This window comes from Cuculus canorus, chromosome 8 (assembly GCF_017976375.1).
Source record: "Cuculus canorus isolate bCucCan1 chromosome 8, bCucCan1.pri, whole genome shotgun sequence".
In the NCBI taxonomy this organism is placed as follows: Eukaryota; Metazoa; Chordata; class Aves; order Cuculiformes; family Cuculidae; genus Cuculus; species Cuculus canorus.
Genome location: NC_071408.1, coordinates 22,231,194 through 22,254,053, shown reverse-complemented (window position 1 = coordinate 22,254,053; position 22,860 = coordinate 22,231,194). Strand labels below are relative to the sequence as shown.

At 42.4% G+C, this 22,860-nt stretch overlaps 2 protein-coding genes across 7 annotated transcripts in view; one reads left to right on the top strand and one right to left on the bottom strand.

Moving 5' to 3' along the window:
- DMRTB1 (DMRT like family B with proline rich C-terminal 1) overlaps positions 1–22,860 on the top strand; it is a 64,555-nt gene that overhangs the window by 34,769 nt on the left and 6,926 nt on the right. For 3 of the 4 annotated variants that reach the window (XR_008451033.1, XR_008451032.1, XR_008451031.1), the window contains 2 exons: positions 17,019–17,111; positions 20,169–21,115. The gene's annotated coding sequence lies outside the window, so the exon portion shown is untranslated. Of the gene's footprint in view, positions 1–17,018; positions 17,112–20,168; positions 21,116–22,860 lie in introns of those variants that run through there. The other variant, XM_009560683.2, reaches the window with a different exon arrangement.
- Positions 10,153–22,860, bottom strand: part of GLIS1 (GLIS family zinc finger 1) — a 203,957-nt gene continuing 191,249 nt past the window's right edge. For all 3 annotated transcript variants that reach the window (XM_054073241.1, XM_054073242.1, XM_054073243.1), the window contains 3 exons: positions 21,393–21,577; positions 14,223–14,390; positions 10,153–10,666 (listed from right to left, as the gene is read on the bottom strand). In XM_054073241.1, coding sequence (XP_053929216.1) covers positions 10,530–10,666; positions 14,223–14,390; positions 21,393–21,577 — 490 coding nt within the window. In that variant the 3' untranslated portion in view covers positions 10,153–10,529. The remainder of the gene's footprint in view (positions 10,667–14,222; positions 14,391–21,392; positions 21,578–22,860) is intronic.

Genomic DNA, 22,860 nt, shown 5'->3' with positions numbered 1-22,860 from the left:
TGGATTTCAGACCAACACACTTTGCTGGGTGCTGAAGTGTTCCTGACAGAACCTCTCTGCCTTCGGGTGTTGCAAGAACTTATTTTTAAGCCCCCAAACTCTGCGGCAGCTTGTGGGAAGGTGGGGGGAGGCACCCATGTTATGCTGGAAGGAGAAGACCTGACAGGGAGAGGTGTTAGTAATAGGAATCCCTTTGGGAAGGGACCTCTTTCTTAATATTCCTAATAATGAGAAAAATGCAGAAATCCAAGGTGTGCGAATGTGATCCTCTGGTAATACCAGCTCAGATTGAAAAATGATATAGGGAAAACTGGCTGGTTTTGCAGTGTGCACTAAGAGAAACAGGAAGGGAAGGCAGCAGTACAAAGTGTAAAGCTGTGCCCTTTGAATAATATGTATACATCCAAAGGATGGGAGCAGCAGACCTTCCTAAGGCACTGATGTAGAAAAGGTGTGATAACAACCTTCCATACACAGAAGGGTAAATAAATACAGCAGCTACCAAATACCTCCTGTGAAACCCATGGTAGCTGCTCACAACTTTGCTTTGAAACTGAGTGGTGGTTTTCTTAAAGTTCCCTCCATGGATGTCAGTCCATGTGGAAGCAGACTTGCAGCTACCCTGCACATCTGTGCGTAGAGGTTGCGTCAGGCTTGTTCAGCCTGGAGAAGAGAAGGCTCCGAGGAGAACTTATAGCGACCTTCTAGTACCTGAAGGGGCTACAAGAAAGCTGAGAGGGGCTATTCATAAAGGCTTGTGGGGATAGGACTAGAGGCAATGGGTATAAACTGGAGAGGGGCAGATTTAGACTTGATATAAGGAAGAATTTCTTCACCATGAGGGTGATGAGCCACTGGCACAGGTTGCCCAGGGAAGCTGTGGCTGCCCCATCCCTGGAGGTGTTCAAGGCCAGGTTGGATGGGGCTTTGGGCAGCCTGATCCAGTGAGATAGGTCCCTGCCCATGGCAGGGGGGTGGGAACGGGATGATCTTTAAGGTCCCTTCCCACCCAAACTATTCTATGATTCCATGATTTTATTCCCCTGGGACAGAGCCTTTCCCCCTTCCCTCACTTAGCCATGATGGAAAGCAGTGGCCATGGCTGCTGATGCCTACTCTCCCGTGCTCATCCCCCTGTGCCCAGCCACAAAGGTGTCCAAGAGCCTGAGCAGGAGGCAGGAGGACACCTTGATAGAGGCGAGTTAAGCAAGCAGTCTGTGCCAAATGATATTTTAGCTGTGATTTGCTAGGAGGTCTTCACACCAGAAAAATACCAGTTATGGACATTATAAGGATAATTGGTATTCTTATTGTCTAATTCCTCAGCCCTTTTATTACTTCTGGCTGATCAGATTTCATTGCCCATCTGATTTTTGAGGGAAAAAAAAGTTATTGGTCCATCACTATTCTTTATTGCACTGTTCAAAACCATCAAATTTGCTTGGAAAATTTCTGGAAAAGTTTATGACTATAGTAACTTTTTGATCACTGAGATTCATGTCAAGATTCAAGCTCCTAGTGATGGGTTTACAGGTCAAAAGGAGCCCTGTGACCCTGACCTGGGGCAAGAGATGGACGTTTTCAGGGGCAGCAGGGTCTGGGCAGGATATTTTCATACTGTTATTCTAGAGCCAGAGCTCCCTCTTGTGAGAAAAGAGAAATATCAGAAAAGTCCAGGGCTGTCAATTGGAAATGTGCAGGGAAGGTGATGTTCACTAGGCAAGCAATTTCCAGTATCTTTTCCTGTAAGTCTGCACACGCTTCCATCCATTTGCACAAGAAAATGTGTCGTTTGTGGCTGTGGTCTTGCAAATTTTGAATCTGGCCCTATGATTTGTACTTAGCTGTGATGTCTGACAAAGTTCCGATGCTTGATAAAAGTACAGAAATATTTTTCAATGGAAATAATTTTCGTGCCTTCCCTCTCCTCCCCCATTTAATGACTTTTGTCTCTGACAAAAAGACTCCAACTTTATGTCAGCTCATAAAAAGCAGAAAATAAAGGAATCTGTCAGAAGTGATAAACACTTTTTGAATTTTTATGCTTGCTGTGCTCAGCATCAGCTGTGATGAATCGGTAACTCTTCTACCATCCTCTTACAGAGAGCCACAGAGCTGGGCTCTCTCATGTCCATGCCAGTGCTGTCTCCCTTTGAAATAGGAGTGTCTGGCCACGCACTGGATGATGCAGGTATTATGGGATACATGTATGCAATAGATCTGTGTATGAAGACCCTATGGATGGCTCCAGGTGTATTTTAGCCTAGGAACATTTATCGAAAATACTTAGTATTTAGTGAGATCTGGTGCAATTTAAGGGGAAAAATGTGTTTTAGAAGTATTTTTATGAGCCCTAGGATTAAGTTCTTTCTGGCAAGTGTGATTAAATGGCAGCCAAAGTGGTGATGATCGCTGGCAACAGCTGCGCTGACCCTCCCCTGACTTTAGGAGTGACTCCCGTGGCAGGGTCTGGATAGTCCATCTGTCAGAAAAACCTGGGCACTTGGGGGTCTTCCACACTGATGCGGCAAGACCTCACCCTCTGCCTGCTGGAAAGAATGGGTTTTGCCTTAGAGAGAGAAAGTAAGTTTTTGAGGCATCTTCTGTAATGTTTGTTGGGTTTATTTTGCTGCTGATAAATGCTCAGGGCTCCTATGTTTGCCGTCAACACAGCGACTGTGGCTGAAACACCAAAGCCAACGTATTTGGTTTGCTCCCTCCACCTTGTGCCCACCAGGACCTTCACCTCTCGCATTTCCACACCGCGGAAAGGAGGACTCTTGCATCTTTTTGACTGTCCCCCAAAACCAGAGTGCACCCAGGTGGTGGCATCTCCAGGGACTGGTGCACCGCTTTTCTGGGATGTAGTTAACTAAATCAACTTCTTTTCCCTCTGCACAGAAAGAGTTAATTGTGCTAGTGTAAGAATATTATTCCAAGGGATTATTAAGAAAAGAATTTATCATTTTTCTTACAGCAGGGAACATGTCCAGTAATTGATGTGGGAATATTAATGCAATATGTGTGTGTTATCAATTTAGAAAAGCAGAAGACATATTTCCTTAAGCTTCTAATCACTTATACATATGACCTTCATTTATACAGCAGAAGTGCTCTTCCAGAGAGCTACAATTTGCTTCAGATGTTTAGTTTGGGTATTTTGCTTTACCTTCTAACTGCCAAGTTTGGTATTATTTAGCAGTAAAATTGGAAATGGGGATTTGAGTATGTACCAAAGTCCTGACAGGTGTTAATGGAACTCAAGTTGAATATTTTATTCTTTAAATAGTAAAACATAAACCTGCATTTGTTTAGCTTTGCCTTCCTGCCAACTATATCAGGTATCTTGTGTGACTAGAATCACTGTTTTCTGTACATGGTCTTCATGGCAGTTTCCAGTGCCTGTTCCCAGCTCAGCCTATATTTATAATCCTAACAGATTTCAGCTCCAGAGAGAATTCCTTAGGCAAATGTGTGGTTCTCAGCCCAAAGAGATGGGAATGAAAATTCACTATGCAGTATAGTCCAGATTTGCAGAATGTGCCAAAAGATGCAAATGGGCACCTAAGAGGATTTTTCAGGAGTATATAAAATCCCGGAGATTAAATTAAAGCAATTTAAAGCAGTTCTGAAAAATCCAACTTAATGCCATTTTTTTCATTTTTAGGTGTTCAGGCACCTTTAAAAAATCTGTCACCAGCCCATTGCAATTAGCAATGCTTCTTCGGGTCATGTTCAGGGCAAACTGATTTAAAGGGATTTCCTTTGGTACCGATGGTCCCCATTTTGCACAGAAAGGTGGTGCAGATTGCTGTGCGGGGTCATGCTCTTTTTTGGAGAGGAGCACTGGCTGCTTAGGAGAGGATGTAGGACACAGGCACATCACAGGCACAGCCTTTCTTGTTACAGGAGACATGCCGTGAGTAATTTATGTTATCTGAATTTTGATGTCCATCAGTGGAGATGGCAGCTTCTCAGCTCTGTCCTGGGACAGCCTGGCTCCCCTGTGGGAGCATTTTTCCCTTCCCAGCACCTGAGAGGAATCCAGGGTGCTGGTTTGACAACTCATGGATGCCTGGAGTAGGGTGAAATGAAGCTATCGTGTAGTTATTTAAGAGGAAGATTCTGAATCTCCTGTCTGAACCACACACTGAACTTGGGTGCTGGAAGGGGAAATGCTGCTCTGGGGCTCTCTTGGTTGCCTTTGCCCTAAGGGTGGATGGTACTATGCTGCCCTTCTGAAATGAAGGAAACCTGAAAGCATGTCAAGGTGGGTCTAATTCTCCAAGAAACCAACTTAATGCATCCCCTTCCCAGCCCAGTGCCTTGCCACTGTCTCCACATGTGCTCCCGTGTCCCTGCGTTGTCCTTGTGCCCAGCATCACATCCTGATCCACTGCTTGCCACCCAGGCACACTTCAAGGGTCCAGAGACACGGCCTCTCTCGGAAGGAAGGGAAAAAGCCCTCTGAGATTAAGCAAGCCAAAACTTGCCAAAAGTTTGAAAATTAACAACATTATTTTCTTTGTGTCCTTGATTAAATGAAGAGAACTTCTACAGGACACAGGGCCAGAAATACACTTTTAAAGTTGAATCACCTGGTTTTGAATGAAAGTTGCTGGCTCCGGCCAAAAAATCTGTTAGCACAGAACTATGTCACCTTTTTTTTTTTTTTTCTCCTGGCTTCACCACCACTACAAAAGTCTTTTTTTCCAAAGGAATGGGCAAATTTCTTTTTCTCTCAGTAGAAATCAGGTATAAATCTCAGTCTTGTAAGAGCTTTAGCTAGACTGGGACTTTCTGTAGTTTAGCTGCTTTAAAGAAAATTGTCTGTCATGGTTTGACTGGTTTTGCAGCTCTGAGTGGCCGACAGCCCATGGAGCCAGGATATGCAACGTTGCATGGCTTTGACAATCTAGACATCTACAGCTCTTTTTCTGCTGACTCTGGGCCATGGACTTCCAAATCACTCAAGGGAGTTTGCAGTTTGCTTTGAAATTTAAGAAGAGAGGAGTTTTTAGTGTAACTCTGCAGATCTCAGAAGGGCTTATCTCAGGAGGGATTATTCCAATGGCTTTTATGCTGTCAGTGAATTAAATTATATAGGCTGGCTATTTTTTTCATCTTCTGTTGCACTGATCTTCTAATTTAATACAAATACGATACTGGAGAACTGGACTAAACTCCCGTAGGTTTTAATAAGTTCGTAACAAAAAACATTGAAATCTTTTACTCTTTTGCAATTTAAATTCAATTTACAGTCACTGTTTATTTTCACATACTTGGTTGCTTTAAGAACTGGGGGTTTTTTGCACTGCTTGCGTAACTGACAGCTATTGCAGTATCAAATCAGTGCTCTTAATGTGCTCTGGAATTTGTTTTTTTGGACTTTTACCATTTAGAAAATGTATCCAGTTGAAAGGACAATCAGAAGCAGGGAAGCCTTTCCACAAGCAGCAGCCGTCTCTGCTATTTGGTGTGTACATACCTAGAAAATATGATCTGAAAATGCACTCACCAACTTTGTATTCCTTCCAGGGGAGCATATCTGATACCTGCCACAGGCTGTAACCACTCCTACTGCAGACCTCAGGCTTTGGTCTTTCAAATTCCTGTGTCATGTTGCTACATTAGAATTATGGCATTAAAATAGTGCTATTTTGTCATGATATGCTGCATGTGTACATCTCATTCGCTCACTTGCAAAGACACCTCTATAGCACTGAAAGGACAATTACTTCTAGAGCCTGTGAAGTCCTGCAGCCAGTACATGGGAAGAGAACAAGCATTTTGGTTTGCTTTACCATGAAATGTTGGTGCTTGATTACATTAAAAACTTAGAGGTCCTGCTGAATGTCTGGCTTGCATCCCAGCTGGTGGAAAGCAAAAAGAAGTCCTTTAGCTGCTTCAGCATCAACTTGAAATTCATTTTCTGTCTCGCAGCTTGATCAGCCACTGAAGGTCACCTAATTTCAGTCATTCCTAAAGCATCCCGTGTACACACAGATTACATACAGAGGGGTAAATCGGGTTTTCATTCACTGGGGAAATGATTTGTAGCTTTTATAAAGTAGTGTTGTAATTTATTATTTGAATTCTGTTGCCTAGATTGAAAAAGTATCTGACATTCAACTGGAACCAGCAGTTCCATTATAATTCCACAGGGTAATAATTTTCTAGTATTTTAAAGCCTTACTCCAGTTATTATACATATTAGTTGGTGGGGTTTTTACAGCACCACAACGAGAAACTTGCCAAGCAATAAATCCCATTGAAAGGTTTCTTTGTGTCCTTAGGAAAACCTTACATGAGATACTTCCCTACTTACATGTAATAAAAGGAAATAATGAAGTACACAAGTAACCATTAACTTGTGCTGTTGTGTATTTTAATGGTTTTATAATGGATAAGTTTCAAAATGACCATAGAGACTCAAATGAGTGCCTTTGCATTTCTCTGAATCTGTCCCCTTAATTTACAGAAAACCTGATTCACACCAATTCTGGAATTAGACCATCACTCCAGCTGCTCTGCTTTGAGTTTCCCAGACCTTTGTGAATCATTGTGTGGTTTTGAACAGCCTGGTTGTTGTGACATAAATATTTTTGTAATTGATCAAATATGCTTAGGTTTGGTTAGTTTGTATTTTTAACTTTAAAAAATGTCATTTTAAGAAGGAATTCTTTAATTTTTAGGAAATTAGATTAATCATGTTTTAAGGCACAATTTCCTTTTAATGTCTCTATCTAATTGAAATGCAGGGATTATTTTGATTTTTGTCTCAGCTATTACAGCTTTGTTGAGTTTTTGACGTGTTTTTTTCTTTTTCCTCCTTCAAAAGCTCTAGAGTTTTTACTGCTCCGTAGTTGTTACGCTACCTGCCTCCTTGCTAATGTTCTAGGAAAGAGTCCAGGCCAGTAACGTCTGAGATCAAAAAATAAAACTAAAAATCTGATGAATTGGAGTATATAAGCAACAGGAGCGAAAGCCAGATGTGGCAGTGATCAGAACCAAAGCCCCGTGCGCAGGCTTAAAGCACAATCTGGAGCATTTGTGCATTTTAGTTCTAGGAAAGGACTGATGAGTCAGTGCTGCCAGGGCCTGCTTGGCCAGGCAGGGAAGTCGTAATTTGCAGCTGGGACTTGGTGTCCTTGCGAGCTAGAGACCTTGAGGAACCATTTATAAAAGGGCTGGTGGTGTCATATAACCCCATGCACCTTGCTTTGTAGCCATGAGCTGTAAGGCTTCCTCAGTGTCTAAGTTTCATTCACACGTCTTAAGGACAGAAAACTAAATTGGACACAGAGTCACCTTCATGTTCACTAACAATCTGCAACACCACCCAGGGGAAACAAGTAAAATGCAGGCTTTGTGTCAGCCCAGCTCAGCCTCCAAACAGTGCTAAACGTGCTGCTGTGACAGTGTGGCATCCAGGGCTTTTCCCTTGTTTGCAGAGGCTGTCGCAGCTGAGGAGAGGCGCAGTGGCACTGGGATGCTCAATTCTCTTGCAAGAGCAGACTCCTGGGCACCACACGCTGTGTTGGACCTCAGCTGCGTCCTGCATCTCCAAGCAGGTTGATACAGGCCTTCCTCTGTGACTGACTGCTGGTTATCCTCCTTCAGTGTCATTTTGTTATTTTTTTAATCCCTTTTCTCAGCTGCTAACCCAGCACTTTCCTTTACAGCAGTTTCCCTCCCACTTCCCCTCCGCGTGAAGTGCCCAAGAGAGGCACAGGCTGTTGACTGGCCTCTGGGGATAACATCCTTGCAGAGGGCAGAGTCTTGCTCCACCAGGAGAACCATCATTCAAGGGTTGTCTGCAAGCTTAGGACACCCTCTCTGGACCCTCCTGATTCCATACGAGATGTTTGCCATTACTGGGAACTGCCAAGAGTTGCATCCGCTGGTAATGCAAAGAACATGTAAATAACACCAAGTCGCTGGGGCGCTGGAGACTGATGAGTTTATGTTGCTACTGTGTTTTCCCTGGTACTTCAACTGCTGGGTTCACACATTGACACCAAATTGTGCTTTAAAATATATATATTCACTGTGGTTGTATAACTTTGTGACCATAAGGGGAACTACAGTCCTGTGGACCCAGTAATGCCATTGCTGCAAACGCTGCCATAGAATTGCCCCGTTCAGCTTGGGCCCTGCTCTGTGCGTTCTGATTATGCAGCTGCAAAATGTGGTATTTTCTCAACATGCCACTGAATTTAGCATTTTTTTTTTCCCCGTGGAACTTGCTATTTTGCTGAAGCCAGGTGCTTGACGTTTTTTCTGTCAGTCCTTTGTGAGGGCGGAAGAAATCTTCCAGCAGCTGCTTCTTGTTTTAGGCTGTTCCCCTGGGGATAAGCTAATTGGATTACAGGCGTGAAAACTGAAGAGATGGGGCTTGGCACAGGCGTACCTGGCGTGAGGGAAGGTCCTCAACAACATCACGTGTGCGCACCACTGCTGAGCAGATCCTGGTAAGAGGAAGAATAGAGGAATAAAGAAAATACCACCCTCCGTGACTGAGTGGTTTAAGCCCAGTGTGGAGCCCTGTAGTAGCTTGGGTAACTCTGAGCCGTGAATGAAGGGCTGTTTGCCAGACATCGACTGATGCTCAGTCTGAGTGTCCTTTAGTGAATGGTGAAGATCTGCCTGGTGGTGAAACACCTCCAGGCATCAGCAGCATCTTGGGTGTGCACCCCTGACTTGGATGAGCACAGGACAGCTTCCTAGGGCTGCCAGGTGCCCGGCCCCTCTGCTGCTGTGGATGTGGTGGTGTGGGAGCTGGCTCGTGCTAAGGGCTGGCCGTTGTGTGGCCACGGTGTCCTTGTACAGACTTCACTCTGGGACCTGCTGTAAAAACGTCCTTTGGCCTTTTCATGCGAGCTCTGCCCTGTGGCCAAGCTCATGCAGGAGGCACAGCCACAGCCGGGCACTGCCAAGGGCAGCTTGGACATTTATTGCCTTCTATTTCCTTTTCTAGTACAGGAGAAAAGTTCATGTGAACTCAAGTGTGCCGGGGACATGGTATATCTTCATTTAAACCAAGCTGCCAGAATCCCTTTTTCCTTCATGAGGCTGCACCCACACCTGCGGGACAGCAGGTTCTGCACGTAGCAGCATTTCTTGGGGTTGGGGTTTGTGTATTGGACAGAACAAAGCCTTGCAGATGACCACACATCGCTCCCAGTGCGCCTCATTAAGCCCAACTATCAATGGTTTGCAAATGAGAACATTTTTAAAATGTTTTATAGTTATTTTTTCCTTAATTTTCTCCTACACCACTATGGCACACTTGCAGGAGGTCACATCTCACATGCCTGCAATTGGCACACCTTGGGAGTGCCTGCCCTCTTGCAGGACACCGGCTTCTCCAGGGGAAATCTCTACTGGGCTGGGAAATGCAGCCCAGTGGGGCCTCGGTGACAGGAGACCAAGCTGCTGCAGGTGACTTCTGTTCCTCTGGAAGCCACTGATTACGAGTGCTTTGGATGGAGGAAGGCCCTCTGAAGGTGTCCTGTTTGTCTCTACAGTGCCTGCCTGAAGTGGAGAGTTCAGAGTGGCTGTGGATCTCATGAATAGAGAAATCAGGCAACCTGCCCCATGCTCGGCATTCCTGCAGGGTGAATGGGAACTCACATGGGATGAGCCCATACGTTAACCTGTGGAGACAACAAGCCAGCCACAGGGCCTTTAGTTTTCCCCTCCACCGCTGGGACGGCTGCTAGCGCAGCTGTACCCGTTGGGCAGGGCCGGAAGGAAAACTGGGAGATGGTGCTGAGCCAGCGGGCAGGCAGCCCCAGGAATCCAGCCCACGGTGCCGCCCCACACTGAAGGCTTATGGCCCTTCCACTGAACGTCCCCAGGCCCCTTGGTTTTCTTCACATACACTTGGGCTGCTTTAATTTCCCAGTTACTGAAATGTCACTGCTTTGTTTAAATCACTCTCGGGCATTCTAGGAATGTATATTAGGCAGACCGATGACGTTAAGAAATGACAGTACGCTGGTTTCCAGTTTTTAATGCTTTCTTGTAAAACTGAAAATATAAAAACAGCCGAGCAAATGAAGATCTTTATATACATGAGGTCTGTGATTAAAAAAGTCCTTTTTGTTAAAAAAAAAAAAAAAAAAAAAAGAGAGAAGAAATGACCAATGAGTTAAATGAAAACTGATTAAAGGGAACAACATTCTCAAATTGAAACATACTTTTCAGGAAAAAAAACCCCAACCTTCTTTACAAGTTCATTATATAACTTACATTTACACTTTACTGAGAGAACTTACAAAACAAGCTGCTTGAAATGCTCCTCATTCCCTTAAAGCATGAATTTCAAAGTGCCACAGCAAAGGAACAGGTTCCAATATTATCTCATACAGACTATTTATGTATAAAATGGATCGGTAAATGTGAGGTGTTTATTTAAATGAGCACATACAGGGATACAGACTAAATACAAGTACTTGAACAATGCCTGTGTTATTACATACACAGTTATACGCATAATAAAGGAAACAAGGTCACCGCTGCTCTTAGGTATCTGTATAGATGGAAGGAATGTGATTCAAGCAGTGATCAAAGGCGCCGTTTTGGAAGAATCCATTGTCATCGGTTCCACTGGAGACCATGTCTTCAGATACACACTGTGCTTCAGAGATTGCATCATAGCCTGAAAGTGTGACAAGTTGTATGGACATAATTTAGTGCCGCAGGACATATAAGGAAGGAAGCATAGTTTGAGGCCTGGGATCATACAGTACAGCACAGAGCTAATGAGAAGACAATAGGGTTCACCATCAAAGCCTTACCCAGGAGATAACCAACCAATCTCCATGGACATTTGTGTCATAGTAGATGAAGCTCCCGTTCATTCCTGTGGAAAGCTGCCCATTCGCAAGTAAAGTGGAAGTATCAGAGTATGACTCTCCTGAGACTTTATTGTAATTATCTGAATAGGATGTCAAAACAATAAGTGGGCAAAGATCCTAGTAAGTGTGCACTACAAGTGATGCAGTCCTCATTTTGTGTTTTTTCCTTTTAATGGCACTTAGGAAAAATCTTCCATGTGTCTCCCAGCTGCTCTTAAGATCCAGAAGAAATCTGGACCCTACGTTTATTGGATGCTCACATACTGTGTAAGTGAGGTCTGCAGAAGCATGTCTGGGTCAGTTCAGACTCACAGGACGTGTGCAAGGAGCTGAGTACCATGCCGTCCTCAGCCCACCAAAGCCCACCACGCTACTGGCTCCTCACCTGGCCTGGCTGGCTGGGGCTTGCCAGGCTCCAGAAAGCCACTAAGGTGAGGGAGAATTTCACTGTTCTCCTTTTATAACGCAGAAGTTCCACAGATATTACAAGCCTCCCTGAGCTGTGCATCCCTGTGGAAAGGAACAGGTTTGCCTGCTACCAGGTGCTATGGCAGCTGGCATAGCAGGGAGTCTGAAATGGAAGTTTATTGCTTACCTCAAAGGACACGAACATTTCCTATTATGGCCCACAATAACCTGCTTTTGCAACTGGCCAGTCCAGGCTCACGTGCACATACCAATTTTGCGGCAGTCCAGCTCTTTCCTTCTTCCTCCTTTCTGCACCTGTCCTTGTGCCAGCACTTCTCCTCACACCAGCCAGACCCTCCTGCCTGCCCCATGGCCCTGCTGCTTGCCTGGGAACTGGGCAACCTCCTATGCCTTCTTCTTCAACCATTTTTTAACCCACTCTGCTACTAAACTACTATATGGACCATGGACCCCTATCGTCCAGCCTTTAACATGTGTATTCTGGTTTACTCTGCACCACCTCTTTTGGGTTGGATCTTTACAAGAATGCCGGTGTGAGCTTTAGGTTCTGACCCTGGCATGCAGCCCACAGCCCTCCTACCACAATTTTAATAATCAGCAGCAGCAATAAGTCAGCTGAGGGAAGACATGGAACAAGATTCTTCTAGTTAAGAACACGCCTGGGAACTAAGTGCCCGATGTAGAAAATAAATCTCTTATAACTGAAATTTGTGTGACTTGCAGGTAAACGTGGTTAAAGCACTGGGACCAGGCTCCATTCTCTGCTTGATGGTGGAGCTCTATGGAGCCATTGGGAAACAACTGTTTTTCTGTGCCTTGGTTCCCCATATGGAAAATAAGCCTCTTTCTTCTCTTTAGCCTTTCTCTCATCCCTTCAGACTGCCCAGCTCTGCTGCCAGTGTGCCGAGATGCGCCTAAATCAAATGCTGACCCAGGCTTCCGTGGGGCCTCCAGGCTGTGGATGCCAGATGCTGGGGTCGTACACAGCCAGTCCCAATTTTAGAAAGAACCACTGGCTCGGTCCTTCAAACCTAATGATAGGTACTTTACTACTAGGTATGGTTTTATTATTTGAGACCAAACTCTCTACTTATTTACATTTCTGCATTTTCCTATGACGTATTAATTTACTGTTAGTTTATGGGGCAAATTCTGCTGTCTGCAGAAATCCGGCATGCAGTGTATGTCCAAAGTCCCTGCAAGATGAACTTGGGCTGTTTTATCTGCCCTGTGCGGTGTCGGTCCAAGTGGAGTGACCAGTGTTTTGATAAGTTTTGCGAGTGTTTATTTTACATTAATTTCTGTTTGATGAGCCTGTACACAGGGAGGACACACAACCACAGATGGACAAAACCCAAGATAAGCATACACCCTAGAAATCATTATGAGATTCCAGATAGAGTAAACTATCCAAAGTCCTGAACAGAAAATAAAAATTTATTGACTGTTAATGTGATTCATGGAACAGCTGTTTGCCAGTCACATTTGGCATTCCTGTGAGATGAGATCTCATTTAGTATTAATGGTGCTATAAAAGCCTGAAAAAAATTAATGCATAGCCTTGATGAATCTTGCAAACCTGAATGGTTCTATTTTACACACAAAAAGATGAGATAAGATTTATATATTTCATATATGTTTATGTTTCAGCCTTTTAAATATTTGCATGCCTCAATAACCACTCTAAAAACAAAAATATTACACAGAAACATTTCATAATAGTTTAGCCCCAGACAGAAAAATCAACTGTTGTTGAAGTTGGTGTCTTGCCATAGTATTATTCTTTGCTTCTACAATTTCTCTTGGAAAGTTTATTTAGTCTGTTCTTTAAATATTGCAGGCTGTCAATCTATACTTGAAATTTGATGTTAACATGAAAAAAACTATGTTTTAGTAACATCAAATTTATGAATAACACAAAAGAATTCAAAGCTGAAGTTGAAACATCATTTAAACTTTTCCCTTGTGTTCATTACTGATGCGTACACTTTCCAGTACAGAACACGAGACAAATGCATGCATGCTCGCTCTGAACAGAGTCTCCTTTAATAGAAAACAAACAGGAAAGTCAACTCTAATTTTGTGGTCTGACTCAGGCCCCATTTAAACATATGTTTTTAGTATCGTCCTTAACTGAGATGCCCTCCTGAATTCAGACATCAAGAAAAATTTCTTGGAGATATATAAGTAAAGATTGCAGTAAATGGTAGTTTTTCATGGCTCTGACAATACTCACATGTTGTTTGATTTCAGTAATCCTGTTAATTTTTAATTGTGGTTTTAAAAGCAGAAAAAAACTTCATAAAAATGAATACTTAAATATTGAAATACTATAGTAATCCAGCTATAACAGCTTGTTCCAAAGTATTTATTATGCAAAGATGTAGCTAAATGGGAACATACAATTGCTATAAATGTGCAACAGCACAGAGCAACTCCCAAACAAAAAGAAACTAACTAATATTTTCAGTTGACTTTATCAAAGCAATGCCTTTTCATTTGGCAAACATTGGCATTGCAAAACAGAGCCACCGTTTTATTCTTAGATGGACAGCAATTCCTGCTGCTGCTATTTTCAGAGGTGTATTAATGACCTTCTTAAATTTGGTCTGACTATAAAAGCCTGCCTGAGCATACCTGACAAGACGTACAACAAACAGCCCACGGTACATGGGAGAAGTGTCTGGTTCGTGTATATAGCCTGTGACATCCAGCAGAACAAAAGGAGAATTTGTCCACCAGACAAATACAGGATTAACGAAAACAAATTTGCTTCCCTTCTGGAATTTTTATAGATACAAATGAATTTCAGGGACTGGATTTTTTATGCAAACATATTTTTGTAATAACATAGACTATAAAATGTGTTCTTTTACCATCCTGCTAAAAATATCATATGGATAATTCTTTATAGATGGAATAAATTACCTGTTGAAGCTAAAGGTGCATTGAGTATGTGATAACCATTCTGTCTCAGAGGATTGAAGCAATGGGATTCTCCTGTTAGCACGTCACTGGTGACAGACTGGTCCATTGTTCTGTAGCAGTCTCCATAGTGGAAACAGTTTTGTATTGAGTGAAAGCTGCCTTGGTAACCTGAAAACAGATATTGCACACACAGTTTAACACTACTGCAACAGTATTAGCTCTGTTTCTGTCACTGTATACCATTATAATTGTGGGGGTTTTTAGTTCCTCAATTTTGACCATGGGAAAATGATCACACTATTCTATACGGCATTAGAATATAAAAGCTACATCAGACTCGGTCCCACAATGTGCTGTGGACAGCGATCCATATCAAGCAAAAATCTGAAGGATGTGCTTCATTTCAAGCAATAAATCAGCTGAACGCAGTCAGCAGCCCACTTGTGTTCAAAGCTAAGTAGTAAGTATTCCACTGGATCAGGTCTAGAACACTCAGTTTGTAAGGGAATGTGTCCATAATTAATTCCTTTTAAATTAAATACAATAATGCAATATTTAAATTAATAGCACTGCTTTGTTTTCACTTGAGTGAAGTCCTTCTCATCCAGTGCACGTTATGCACTACTGGAGACAGCACTATTTATTTGAAATATCTTTAAGAGTACCTTAAACTTCTCCTTTTTCAGACTGCTCTTACTTCAAATTAAACCCCTTTCAATGAACGCAGGGGGCCACAGTCATAGAACCATAGAATTGTTTGGGTTGGAAGGGGCCTTAAAGATCACCTAATTCCAAACTCCCTGCCATAGGCAGGGACACGTCCCACCAGACCAGGCTGCCCAAGCCCCATCCAACCTGGCCTTGAACACCTCCAGGGATGGGGCATCCACAACTTCTCTGGGCAACCTGTGCCAGTACTTCACCACCCTTATTGTTAAGAATTTCCTCCTTATGTCTAGTCTAAACCTACCCCTCTCCAACTTATAGCCATACTCCCTAGTCCTACTGCTCCATGCCTTTATAAAATGTCCCTTCCCAGCTTTCCTGTAGGCCCCCTTCAGGCAAAAATTGAAGTAGAGGTGCAGGACTGACTGCAGATGGACATAAGGTGAAGACTGAGGCTCTTGCTTCTGAAAAGTACTGATATAAATCTGTGTGGACTTTTGCGCCCCCACATCTCTTATCTCCTGCCTTTTGTAAAAAAGCATCGCATTACGAGTGGACCAGCAGTTTGGGTTTTGCAAGCAGATGTTGTGAATGAGTTGGACACAACCACTGAATTTTATAATGCGCATGTCTGTGCTAACATCCTAAAAGAAAATGTTATTTGTTCCCATAAGGATGACCTAAAAGCATGCCACAAGATTGCCACACCAACCGTGGCCTGACTTGATTCTCTTTGTTCCTTCTGCTTCAATAACCTCTTCCTCATTCCAGGTGCATTGCACACTAATTGCACATTCATATTAACTATCCCTTTTCCTACCTTCTCTGAAAGTCCCTTCTGAAAAAAACACTCTTCCCTTATACATGACTGAAGTCAACCAAGTCAGGCTTAATGTTTAGTAGAATGTGTCATCAGGATTTTCCTCTAATTGCCAGGAAAAATACAAAGCTGATACCTTTATTCCCTTGGTCTCACTCAGTCTGAAACGTTTCCTGAGGAACTACTGCAAAAGCTCCAAGTATAGTTCAGTCAAACACAGACAAAACCAGATCTTCAGCTGCCAGAGGTCAGCAGAGCTCTGCTCAGTAGTGGAAGGCTTGGCTTGCTGGGCCAGTTGTGCAGCTATTCAGTCTGTTGCTTATAAATGAAATACTTGTGCCTATCACCAGAGTGCCTGGGTGCTGCACAGGGTGGAATTTGTCACTTACAAATCATGCAATGTTTAAGCTTTTTCTTGTTAAGAAAGATCTCCTGTCTTTTCCTACATTTTCCCTTTACTACCAAAGTTTGACCAAGCAGATAGCACCAGGCAAGGCTCAGGCTCATGTCTGTTCTTCTGGTTATGTTTTTCTAAGGTGGTAATAAATAAGGCCGAGTGACGCAACTCTCTAGTAGAAATGCAATGAACTCATCAAGTGGTGAAAGATGTGCTCCAAAATTTCACAGTTTAGTATGTGTTCTGGCAGATTCTTCAAGGATCACATGATTCATTTCTTGAGAACCTACGATCCTCCACCACAAAATACCTAAATTGTTGATATCCATGACTGATGAAGTACTTAACGGATGACTATATTAGATAAAGATACTATGCACCCCACACCAAAGCAATTCATACTTACTGCTACGTAGAAGAAGGCCCAGCAATTTGGAAAGCTATTAAATGATGCATGTCCTTCCTCAGAATAAATAGGCAGCCACTTGTATTTACCGCCTGGAGAGTCTGGCTCAGAAAACCAAAGGGCTCTTATGAGAGGTAGCGGAGGCATCTTTTGATGTGGTTTTAGGTACAGTGCTTTATTGATTGGCTTTTGATAATTATCCTGACTTTTTTGTTTACAAAACATGAATGCCCATGCCCTGCTGTAAGCCTTCTAAAAATAGATCCTTTTGAGATGAGCAGCAAAAGAAAATGAGACACTTGGCTTGAGCTGAGGTAGAACTGGTTGCAGAGAGCACTTATATGCACTGCTAGAGAAAAAACTGAACCTTTTCCAGAATGTCTGCTACACACATCACTTGTAGGGAAGGCATGACGTGTATTTTCTCTGTCTCTGTAATTGCTGCCTTTCTGTCATGCTCCCAGACTTGCCTTTGTTAAACCAATTAAATATCTTTATGATCTACAGGGCTGGCACAGTGGCTTAGAAAATCAGAGAACAGCCAAGCGTGACAGAACTGGATTGAAACTGGTTGGATCAGGATTTTCTCAAGACCTGTGGGTAAGTGTTTCTTTTGAGGCATTTTAAGTTACACTGGCTAGTTGCTCAGGAAAAAAATACCTGAGGCAAAAAACTGCCTGGACTCAGAAATCTAGAAAAGAACTGCCATAAGCAATCAGATTCTTCTTTGGATTACAGCATCCATCCCCCTGCATCGCTTTATGATAATTTGAGAAGGCAGCACAAAGCTATCCAATGCAGAGACGCAATGTAGGAGAATAGTAATGTGATTGCACCATTGTAGTCACCAGGTCCCAATTTCTGCTAAGTGCTTCCCAAATAAAACACAGAGAAATGGGCTATTCCTGTTGGGATCTGTTACAGGTGTGATAAATGCAGGTAGCTGACTAAAGAAAAAATATGGAGTGAGGAAGGGAAGGGTTGCAGCAGGAAGACTGGTCAGGTAAAACAAACCATGACACTAACAATGGGACTTTTAACCTTTGTGACCTGAACAGTATAATGAATCACAGAATCACAGAATCACCAGGTTGGAAAGGACCCACTGGATCATCGAGTCCAACCATTCCTAACACTCCCTAAACCATGTCCCTAAGCACTTCATCCACCTGTTCCTTAAACAACTCCAGGGAAAGCGACTCGACCACCTCCCTGGGCAGCCTCTGCCAGTGCCCAATGACTCTTTCTGTGAAGAATTTTTTTCTGATATCCAATCTGAACCTCCCCTGGCGGAGCTTCAGGCCATTCCCTCTTGTCCTGTCCCCTGTCACTTGGGAGAAGAGGCCAGCTCCCTCCTCTCCACAACCTCCTTTTAGGTAGTTGTAGAGAGTAATAAGGTCTCCCCTCAGCCTCCTCTTCTCCAGGCTAAACAACCCCAGCTCTCTCAGCTGCTCCTCATAAGACTTGTTCTCCAGCCCCCTCACCAGCTTCGTTGCTCTTCTCTGGACACGCTCCAGAGCCTCAACATCCTTCTTGTGGTGAGGGGTCCAGAACTGAACACAGTACTCGAGGTGCAGTCTCACCAGTGCCGAGTACAGAGGGAGAATAGCCTCCATGGACCTGCTGGTGACCCCATTTCTGATACAAGCCAAGAAAGCTTACTTCCTTTTTCATTAGCTTCATAGAAATGATAAGACTTTCTATACTCCTACCCGCTGAGTCAGAGGCACAATGGGAGAGCCTCTCTTGGTACCAGGCAGGCTGGCACTTGCTGACGGCCTTCAGTAGCCTGGCACAGCTCAAGAGGCCGGTCAGTCTGCTCCAGAGGATCTGAGCCTCACGCATCTCTTACACTACTAAAAAGGGAAAATTGCCAGCTTGCTTAAATGCTGTGTTCCCAAAACCCGAAGTCAAGACAAGAGACGGACAGGCCATGTGAGTTAAAGCAATCACAAGGACTTTTGTATCTTGCCAGATAAGGTTTCATTCATTTTACACAACCACAGGAAATGAAACTTATTGCTTGTAGGCAATGCAATGTGTGCAATTTACACATTTTTAAAATATGCAGTATGAAACAAAGGTGCTTTTGGTTCACGCCAGTTGGTTGTGGTTCCTTTAGATTTTTCTGAAAAGCTTTACATAGAAAGTATTAGGAATTCACATACGATTAAAATCCCATAACCAATGGTTCAATTAACAGCCACATATGGCTTTTTAGAGTAAACTAAACATGGAGTATTTTTCACAAGTTCTTAAAAAAGACTTCTCTCAGTGGTTAAAATATGAAGTAAGCAAGAAGGCTTGTCTGGGTCAAACATCTCTGCTCCTTCTAGGAGAGCAGAATGTAGTACCAACCTGGCAGCAAGTGTTTCAGCAATATTTTTCTTTCCACATGGATTTCAGGTTTTCCTTCAGTTTTGATTTAAATCAAAGATTTTCTGAGGTTAATATTCAAGTGAAGAATTTATTAAATGTCCTGTCAGTTTAAATGATCACTATTAAATGTTTTATGTACAGTAGATGTAGAAATATAGCAGTTAATAAAGGAATAAACTGAGTTCCAAACATAACATTTGGTTAAAATTTTGCTTTGAAATAATTTGTGACAGAAAAGCTGCAGTTAGCCACTTCACACAGTGCGCTGGCTGCCTCTGTTTCTCTAAGGCACAGCCTAGAAAACTTCAAGCAGCTTTAAAATGAATGATGTAATGAGCAAATAATTGGAATATGCCTATTAAACGCCATCTTGTTATGTCATGTCATTTACATGTATGTGTAAATAAATCTCAGCTTTTCAAATTCCATAAAATTTCTGACAACAAATCATGTCAGGTATTAATAACTACAGGATTCCATTGCCTGCCAAATTCTTTCAGCATGTAATAATTTCCATGTGATCTTACTACAACTAGGTTTAAACATATAAATAATGTCAGCTTATTCTTTCATTACCAATATTTCTGCTACCAGCTTGACAAAGCTTGCTGTCTTCTAAAAATTTCAGATCAATACTGTTTGTGTCTTTAAAGGTCTTTTCCAACTCAAATGATGCTGTGATTCTACAGCTAGACTGACACAGTGTTCCTTTTTCAATAAAATTTCAAACTTGCCAAATTACTACAGATTCAATTAGAAAAACGTGCTATTAATGAACTGAGATGCAAAAAAAATGTAGAGCTAGTACAGCTAAGTACAGGTTACAGATCAATTGATTTCAAAGGCTCCTAATCAAAATTGATTTTTGAATGACTATTTCCATAATGAATTTATAATAATACTTCAACATTTGGCCAAAGTGGAAAATGATTGCTTTTTCAAAACCACACGACATAACACTTAGAAAGCAACAACTCATTCAAAAGGAAATGTGGTTTTCTTAAGGAATAAAGTCAATTTATTTAAGTGGTTCAAAACTTGTTCTCTCTATGCATTTGTTTCTGCCATAGTAATGAGCTGCTAAACTTTCCTCTTGTGGTTTGTAGTTATTTAGCTCATTATAGTAGCATAATCATATATCATTATATGCTATCATAAATCTGCCACTTCTTCCTTACAGAGTTAATCTTTTTAAATTGAATAATCTGTCGAGCATCAGGTTGAGTTAGTTTTTCCTTCAGCACAAATCATTTAATATAATACACTTTAACTTTTCAGACGAAGTCAGTCCAACCAAGGAGCAAAAATGCTCCTCAGAGAATGAAGCGCAGAGGGAACTGTTGGGATACTGAACTGCACTACAGCTGTGAATTGCTCACTGGGTTTGTGTTCAGCTCCTGTGCTTCAGCCCTAACCTTTGCATGTATTGAGAGAGAGCAAACCTCCTATTTTGCCCACTAGTACACTGATCACATACGGTATTTTGCCAGCCAAAAATGCCCTTATACAAAGGACAGTACAGCTGTGAAACGCATTTCAGAAAGCTGGTTATCTGCCTATATGAACTTATATGCTTGGTTATACTTGCAACCAGAGAGATGTCCCACACCCTTCTTCATTGTGAATATTTACCACTCTTCAGCAGCAAGCAATATTTCTTTAATACACAAGCTCCTGACACTGAATCTGTGATAATAATAACTCTTGCCAATTTATACCTCAAAAATTGCAAAAACTTTAGTTCCCACAGCAGAACTCCAGAACAGGTAAATAAGCTCCTGATTAAAAAGGCTGAGGTTTAAATTAAGCAGTGGGGCAGTTGCTTAGCTGCTACCTTTGTCCTCAAATCACACTGGCACTCTAGAGTTGTACAGAGTGCCTGTGCATATTGTAATATAAATAATACAGATGCCAAACTTGCAAATAATAAATAGCAAGATAATTTGTCTTTGCCTAAGCCCATTTCTAAGCACATCACCATCAGTGGACTAAGCAGGACTTGGCCAAGGTGTTTGGGACTAGATGGCCTTTGCTTTGGCGCAGTCTCTCTCTCCAAGCTGATGGAAGGCTGAATGACTAGTCAGATAAGTGCACAGTGATCCATTATTGACAATCAAGGAGTGAGTTTGGACTAAATACTTTGCTTAATCTTTAAATGAAGAAGTTATTTGAGGGTATAATTCATTCTTGTAAAGACCATTTTGAAAACATGTCCTAAAAAATGAATAAATGCAAAAAATATGTTGTTGTGATAGCTTTCCCCATTGCTTATTATGACAACATATCACAGCATGCACTGGTCTGGAAGTTTCACTCTGTATGTATATTAAGCCACTTTAGAAATACGGGTTCCCACTGAAATGCTGTCAGTCCCTCAATAAGACAGTATTGGCTGAAAATGCAAAAAAAGAAATAAACTCTTTCTCCACAGAAAGCAATTAGGGAAGTCACAAAAAAAAAAAAAAAAAGAAAAGAAAAAAGAAAAATAGAGGGAGGAGTTACCTTGAGATCCCTGCTGCACAGACTGGTTTTGAAATTGAGCGTATGGTTTATTTGATATTCCAGAAAATTGCTGCCCATTTGGTGACTGGCTGTGTGATGATGGAGAGCCGTGTTTCTGCAATAGGGAGGGCGGAACTAATGCTTTCAGGGGACTGACAAGTGGAGACATTATGTTGGGAGCCAGCCTAGAAAAAGAAAATAGAGAAAAATGTCACATATCACATCACCATATGGGAAAATGAAGTATTGGAAGGTCCTATTTCCATGATGGCCAAACTATAGAAAAAATTATTTTGAAGGCAGAAATTACATTGTTACAAAAAGCTAACAATGCCGTGCTGCTTTCAGGTATTCCTTAGGAGGAAAGGGAATCAGAAAAGATTTCTGTTCCTATACACTGGCTTCCTGGTCCAGCCATAACAACCAGATCAAAATGACACCAGTGCTCAGCAGGCAACTGAGACACAGCTCAGTTTTAATTTAAAATGTTGTGAGCTGAGAAACACATCCAGAAAACCAAAGTGGAGAGTGTAGTTACAGTGAGTAAATGCAAACTGTAAATTGCTTAAGTGCCTTCCTAGCTCTAATGGAGTAAAGCTTTACACCCAAGTTTCAGCCAAAACAAAGAAATGCATTTTTCAGTTATTCCTCATGTAGGATTTTTTAGACTTAGAAATACAACTTTAACTGCAACAGGTGCTACTGTTCTTTCAAAGAAAAAGCTTGTCTAAGTGTATCCTTCTGGCAACACTGCTCAATAGAAGACTGAGAAGTAGTTGTACCTGAGAGATGGAAAATTGCCCCCAGACATCTGGGTCGTGGGCTAGCACAGGAGTGCTGGGGCAGTCCCACTCAGGAACAGACCCTGACCTGACACTCCCATGAGCTGGAGCAGCTCAGGAAGAGCCTCCCTAATCCACTTCCACAAAGTCCCCAGGGATCCCCTGACACCAGCGGAGCAGAGAAGCTTCAGTGCTTTCTCCCTGCCACAAGACCGTCCCACCAAGCGGTGGCACAGCAGCTGGCCCAGAAAGGACGAACCCTTTGCCAGAGGACTGTCTTTTGGCCATTTACAGCCAGAGAGATGGCATGACGCAGAAGACAGGACCAAAAACCTGGCCATTCGCGTACAAGCCCCTTTTAGAGCTGCATTAAACTAGATTTTAAATGAGTAAATTAGTAGAAGCTGAATCTTCTACCCTCCTATGGTAGCTGTCACAAACAGACTTTTGCTCCATAGCCCAGGATTACACTTTCAAATGCGAGGGCTGTCTGGATTGTATGTTCACCATACACTCTCTGCTGCCTCTAGAGCTTCTGCTAAACATAAAAAGCGGCTCTTTGAGCAGCTTTAAAACCTTTGGATGGTAGAAAAAAACACCTGTCTGATTGAGAGCCGCCCTGCTGAAACTTCACAGCTACAGGTCCTGAGGCACAGAAATAAAATTACTCCTGTAGGTTATAATGC